The sequence below is a fragment of the Theropithecus gelada genome, chromosome 14 (assembly GCF_003255815.1).
Source record: "Theropithecus gelada isolate Dixy chromosome 14, Tgel_1.0, whole genome shotgun sequence".
Classification (NCBI taxonomy): Eukaryota; Metazoa; Chordata; class Mammalia; order Primates; family Cercopithecidae; genus Theropithecus; species Theropithecus gelada.
In genome coordinates this window covers 10,998,930-11,005,018 of record NC_037682.1, presented here as the reverse complement: position 1 = coordinate 11,005,018, position 6,089 = coordinate 10,998,930, and the positions used below count along the sequence as shown (strand labels likewise).

Here is a 6,089-nt window from a genome sequence, read left to right as displayed (position 1 = left end):
AGTTCTGAAGTTTCTCCAAGTTTTGTAAACTTTTAAAAAAGGAATCCTTCTTGGCTGGGCACGGTGGCTCACGCCTGTAATTCCAGCACTTTGGGAGGCAAAGGCGGGTGGATCACAAGGTCAAGAGATGGAGACCATCCTGGCCAATATGGTGAAACCCCGTCTCTACTAAAAATACAAAAAAATTAGCTGGGCATAGTGGCATATACCTGTAGTCCCAGCTACTAGGGAGGCTGAGGCAGGAGAATTGCTTGAACCCAGCAGGTGGAGGTTGCAGTGAGCCAAGATTACACCACTGCACTCAAGCCTGGTGAAAGAGTGAGACTCCAACTCAAGAAATAAAAGAAAAGAAAAAAGGAATCCTTCTCAAAAGAGTAAAGTATAAAAGAAATGACAAGTTTCACCCCAAAAATGGCATCTTTCATGAGGTTATCCTCCAACCCCTCCCCATCGTGTCTGCAAAATCAGGGAATCAATCTTAAAAGGCACTAAGTGGCACATAAAGAACTTAAAAGCTGCATTTTCCTCTCGCTTCCTCCTCCATAAAGTGCACAAAGCAGAGTAATATGAAAATAGACACAGGCTTGCATCTATAACAGCAAGAAAAAGAAATGCTTCCAAGAGAAATGGAAGTGTGTTTAATAATCAGAAACCACAGGAGAGGTCTGCTCATTTATTACAGGGCCATGTTTTAGCTCTTCCTGGATGGTCTCAGATCTGCCATTCCTCTAGATATGAACCTGTGGCCGTGGCAGAAACCCAGAAATCAGTAGGGGTTCGTTTTTTTTGTTTGATCTTCATGTTAAGATGCTATTGAGCTTTTTTAACCTGGGGTGGTCTTCCAACAACTGCATCCCTCACGGTGGCCTGAGTGGAATTACCGATATGAGAAGAAGCCTGCAAAAGTCCATTTATTCAACATGTAAGTTAATAAAATACAACACAGCACCAAGAAAGTAAGTCCTTAACCTTTCAAAAACCTGTCTCCATCATCAGCATGTTACAGAAAGCACTGTAATGAAAATGCAGGGATACAGGGAAGCTGTGGCAGGAACTAACTCCCAAGAGAGCCAGGGGAACATCTGCTCTGTGGCTGGGGTAGGATAGGCAGCTCCTGTGGCTTCACAAGCTGCTAACCCAACTAATCTGTTCATGTTACTCAGAAAAACAAATGTATCATCTCAAAGATGTACAAAATTTGACCATGTCAATGTCCAAGAGCTACTGGGTTAGTCGGGTGTGGTGGCACTCGCCTGTAACACCAGCTGCTTGGGAGGCTCATTTGAGGCGGGAGGATCACTTGAGCCCAGGAGAGTTTTAAGTTACAGTCAGCTAAGATACCAGCCTGGGTGACAGAGCAAGACCTCGTCTCCAAAAAAAATTTTATAAATAAATAAATAAGCAACCCAATAAGTAAATAAGCAAGTCACTGGCTTTTGGAAGATTTTTAAATAAAAAGAGATACCATCCCTTTCCTAATTCAGTAGGACTCAAAACCGAACATTTTTCGTTAAGTTCATAATTTTTTCAAAGCTCTTGATTTTCAGTGAAATTAATCTGGGGGCGGGTGAGAAGGGAGAATCACATAAAAATTATGTCTGAAGAGTATGTAATTAGAAGTTGCCGGCCAGGTACGATAGCTCATGCCTATAATCCTAGCACTTTGGGAGGCCGAGGCGGGTGGATCACCTGAGGTCAGGAGTTCAATACCAGCCTAGCTAACACGGCAAAATGCTATCTCTACTAAAAAATACATAAAAATTAGCTGGGTGTGATGTCAGGCACCTATAATCCCAGCTATTCTTCGGAGGCTGAGGCAAGAGAATCTCTTGAACCCAGTGGGCAGAGGTTGCAGTGAGCCATGATCACACCATTTCACTCCAGCCTGGGCAAAAGTGTAAAACTCTGCCTCAGGAAAAAAAAAAAAAAAAAAAAAAAAAACGTTGCCAAAGGGAAACACAATCAGTATGTCTAAGTTGCAATGTTTTTGCATTAAAGGGTTATTTCTGTGCCGGGCGCAGTGGCTCACACCTGTAATCCCAGCACTTTGGGAGGCCAAGGCAGGCAGATCATGAGGTCAGGAGTTCGAGACCAGCCTGGTCAACATGGTGAAACCCTGTCTCTATTAAAAATACAAAAACTAGCGGGCCGTGGTGGCTCACACCTGTAGTCTCAGCTACTTGGGAGGCTGAGGCAAGAGAATCGCTTGAACCTGGGAGGCTGACATTGCAGTGAGCCAGGATCATGCCATTGGACTCCAGCCTGGGCAAGAGAACAGAGCGAGACTTTGTCTCAGAAAAAAAAAAAAAGAAGGTTTGGGGGGGCATTTTTAGGCATGGAAACAAAATATTAAGAATAAATATTAATATCCTAAAGGATGATAAAACATAAAGTCTATCAGAAAACGAAGGCCAAGGGAGTGGCCATTGTCTCATGTCTTTGCTATGAAATTCTTCCAAACTAAGATATTTCACAACAGAAGCACAAATATCTGCCCATTATCAACCCTTAGGCTCTTCAGCAGCACCACTTACCTGCTCCAACACATATGCGGCACCAAAATCAATAGCTCCGCCCAGCTCACGATACTGACCAGAATACCTGATGTAGCCCCAGGTGAGGAGCGCTATTAACAGTAGTCCAACCATACAGTTGAACAACTGGGCTACAACCTCAAGACCTATGAAGCCAGTGAGGCCTGAGGCTACGTACAAAGCTACAATGCCCGTGAACAGCACTGCAGGGGTTCGGAAGGTGCTGAAGACATTCTTGCTACCATTGTGCTTGCAGAAGTTCTCATATAATTCCTTGATTTCCTCCTCCAGCTCCTGCTGGTAACGAAAGCTGAAATCCTTCCCACCCATCTTCTTGGTCTTCTTAAAATGGTCCAGAGCAAGTTGTTTGAATTCACAGTGCTTCTCCTCTAGAATGTCTGGGGACAAATAAGGTTTCTCTCCCCCACAAACCTAAGAAGAACAAAGACACAATATGTTAAAAGATCTCTTCAAAAACAACTGCCAAATAAAACATGAAAAGATAATGAAGGGATTAGAATGTTTTAAGATGTTAACAATATATTAATAAGTTAACTTTTAAAAGATGACTAAGACCAATAAAGTCTAGTTTCACTTCCTCTGAAAAACACACTTAAAAAACCAGGGTGATAATATTAATTGGAAAGAGCAGTGACATTGGGCCAGGCACAGTGGCTCACGCCTGTAATCCCATCACTTTGAGAGGCTGGGGCAGGCAGATCACTTGAGGTCAGGAGTTCGAAATCAGTCTGGCCAACATGGTGAAACTCTGTCTCTACTAAAAATACAAAAAACATTAGCCGGGCGTGATGGCAGGCACCTGTAATCCCAGCTACTCAGAAGGCTGAGGCAGGAGAACCGCTTGAACCCGGGAGGCGGAGGCTGCAGTGAGCCGAGATCGTATCACTGCACTCCAGCCAGGGTGACAGAGTGAGACTATGTCTCAAAAAAACAAAACCAAACGGTCAACTTCTGGGGGACCCAGGTGAGAAAGACCCACCTATGTCCTGGTTGAGAGTCTTCAGGGTTCTTTGGGACCCAAGGATTCCTGAAATCATGGATCACGCACGTACGCTTTGAGACATGCTTTTTTTTTTTTTTCTGGAAGCCCTGCGACTTCCCTAAAAATTGAATGAATTATAGAACAGACCTATGACCAATGGTGGCAGAGTCTACACAGAACTATGCTTCGTGGTGTTCTGGGGAAACCTTTCGACTTGCTGGCTATACTATTCAGTATGGCTGTATAGCTCACTGTGCTTTTGAATACGTTGGTGGTGTTGTCATGTGTTCTGGACCATCAGGGGAGCCTACAATTCAAAATTCAGATATTGTCTTTGAAGAAAATCTTAGTCGACATTTTTATAGTATCCAAAGAGGTGACTGCAAAAAGTCCAAGTGATCCAAAATCAAATATTTGTAAAAGAGTAACCGGTTTGGAAGGAGACAAAATCCTCACCTCTAGTCCATCAGATTTCCTTAAAAGCCACAGTTATGCCCCAGTGGGTCATGTCTGGTCAGAAGGTGATAATCTACAGAATTCTACAGATTCCAGGTACTATGGACCTACTCCATGTGAACTAATAAGAGCACGAATCTTCTTATTTGGCCTCTGAGTGATTTTGGATTTTTATGTGCCAGCCTTAATGGCCACAGATTTTCTGATGATTAGTAAGCATTTATTCTTTTCACTTGATTACTGTCTCCTGTTCGTGTGAATTTATTACTCCCACTGAAACCATGTACTTACCAATAAACTATTTGCTATTCAAACAAAACAAAACAAAAACAAACAAAAAAAGAAATGGTAATAATTAGAAGGCCCCCGTTACCAGGACAACCTGAATATAACTTTGTTGCCTTACCACTTAAAGATACATTAAGTAGGATCAAGTTGGGCTTCTGAAGTCCGCAACAATGCCCAGACAGGTTATAGATATTTCAGAATGAGGCATATGTCCCACGTACCTCTTCCATGTTGTTATAATAAATGTCCTTGGCAGAGGCTGCAGCTGCTAAGTTGTTGGCTTCAGCAGTGGCCTTTTAAGAGAGAAAAACATGAACTATAAATCCTTCCTCTTTTAACATTCCTCCACAAATGACCTAATAAAAAATCTTCTCTATTCCCCATTCTTCCTATTTTTCTAGATTTCCATATGGTTCAACTGATGAAATAAAATACTTTCTCTGCCAAGTTTTCTACCCAAAAAAATGGTAGAAGTTCATATACATAGAAATACGTATTCTTATACATAAGAATCTTTAGCAAAAATTAAATCTCCAAAATTCAAGGAAAATATTTCATTGCATCAATTTATTTTTTGTTTAAATTTTATTTTTTTGAGACAGAGTCTCACTCTGTCACCCAGGCTGGAGTTCACTGGTGATCTCAGCACACGGCAACCTTCATCTCCTGAATGCAAGCCATCCTCCCGCCACTGCGTGCCACCACGCTTGGCTAACTTTTGAAGTTTTTGTTTTGCACAGCTAGAGTCTCCCTATATTGCCCAAGTTGATCTTGAACGCCCAGGCTCAAGTGATCTGCCCACCTCAGCCTCCCAAAGTGCTGGGATTACAGGCGTAAGCCACCACACCTGGCTCCACTGCTTCAACTTTAAAAAAATAGATGTGAGTCAAAAAAATAAATAAATAAATAAAAAAGAAGGAAAGGTTGGGTGCGGTGGCTCATGCCTGTAATCCCAGCACTTTGGCACTTTGGGAGGCCAAGGCTGGCAGATCACAAGGTCAGGAGTTCAAGGCCAGCCTGGCCAACATGGTGAAACCTCATCTCTACTAAAAACACAAAATAATTAGCTGAGCATGGTGGTGCATGCCTATAGTCCCAGCTACTCAGGAGGCTGAGGCAGGAGAACTGCTTGAACCCGGGAGGTAGAGGTTGCAGTGAGCCGAGATAATGCCACCGTACTCCAGCCTGAGCGATACAGCAAGACTCTGTCTCAAAAAAAAAAAAAGAAAAAAAAAGGAAAAAGCTGGGATTACTGGCTCATGCTTGTAATCTCAGCACTTTGAGAGGCTGAGGTGGGAGGATCACTTGAGCCCAAGAATTCAACACCAGCCTGCTCAACACAGCTAGATCCTGTTTCTATTTAAAAAAAAAAAAAAAAAAAAAAAGGGCGGGGTGGGAGGTGCTGGGCACGGTGGCTCATGCCTGTAACTCCAGCACTTTGGGAGGCTGAGGTGGGCGGATCACAAGGTCAGGAGATAGAGATCATCCTGGCTAACACTGTGAAACCCCGTCTCTGGCCGGGCGCGGTGGCTCAAGCCTGTAATCCCAGCACTTTGGGAGGCCGAGACGGGCGGATCACGAGGTCAGGAGATCGAGACCATCCTGGCTAACATGGTGAAACCCCGTCTCTACTAAAAAATACAAAAAACTAGCCGGGCGCGGTGGCGGGCGCCTGTAGTCCCAGCTACTCGGAGGGCTGAGGCAGGAGAATGGCGTGAACCCGGGAGGCGGAGCTTGCAGTGAGCAGAGATACGGCCACTGCACTCCAGCCTGGGCGGCAGAGCGAGACTCCGTCTCAAAAAAAAAAA

At 43.8% G+C, this 6,089-nt stretch overlaps 1 protein-coding gene and 1 pseudogene across 3 annotated transcripts in view; one reads left to right on the top strand and one right to left on the bottom strand.

Moving 5' to 3' along the window:
- Positions 1-615: 615 nt before the first annotated feature.
- ATL3 (atlastin GTPase 3) overlaps positions 616-6,089 on the bottom strand; it is a 47,307-nt gene continuing 41,833 nt past the window's right edge. For all 3 annotated transcript variants that reach the window (XM_025355506.1, XM_025355508.1, XM_025355507.1), the window contains 3 exons: positions 4,503-4,574; positions 2,535-2,966; positions 616-897 (listed from right to left, as the gene is read on the bottom strand). In XM_025355506.1, coding sequence (XP_025211291.1) covers positions 811-897; positions 2,535-2,966; positions 4,503-4,574 — 591 coding nt within the window. In that variant the 3' untranslated portion in view covers positions 616-810. The remainder of the gene's footprint in view (positions 898-2,534; positions 2,967-4,502; positions 4,575-6,089) is intronic.
- Positions 3,719-4,206, top strand: LOC112605716 (annotated as a pseudogene).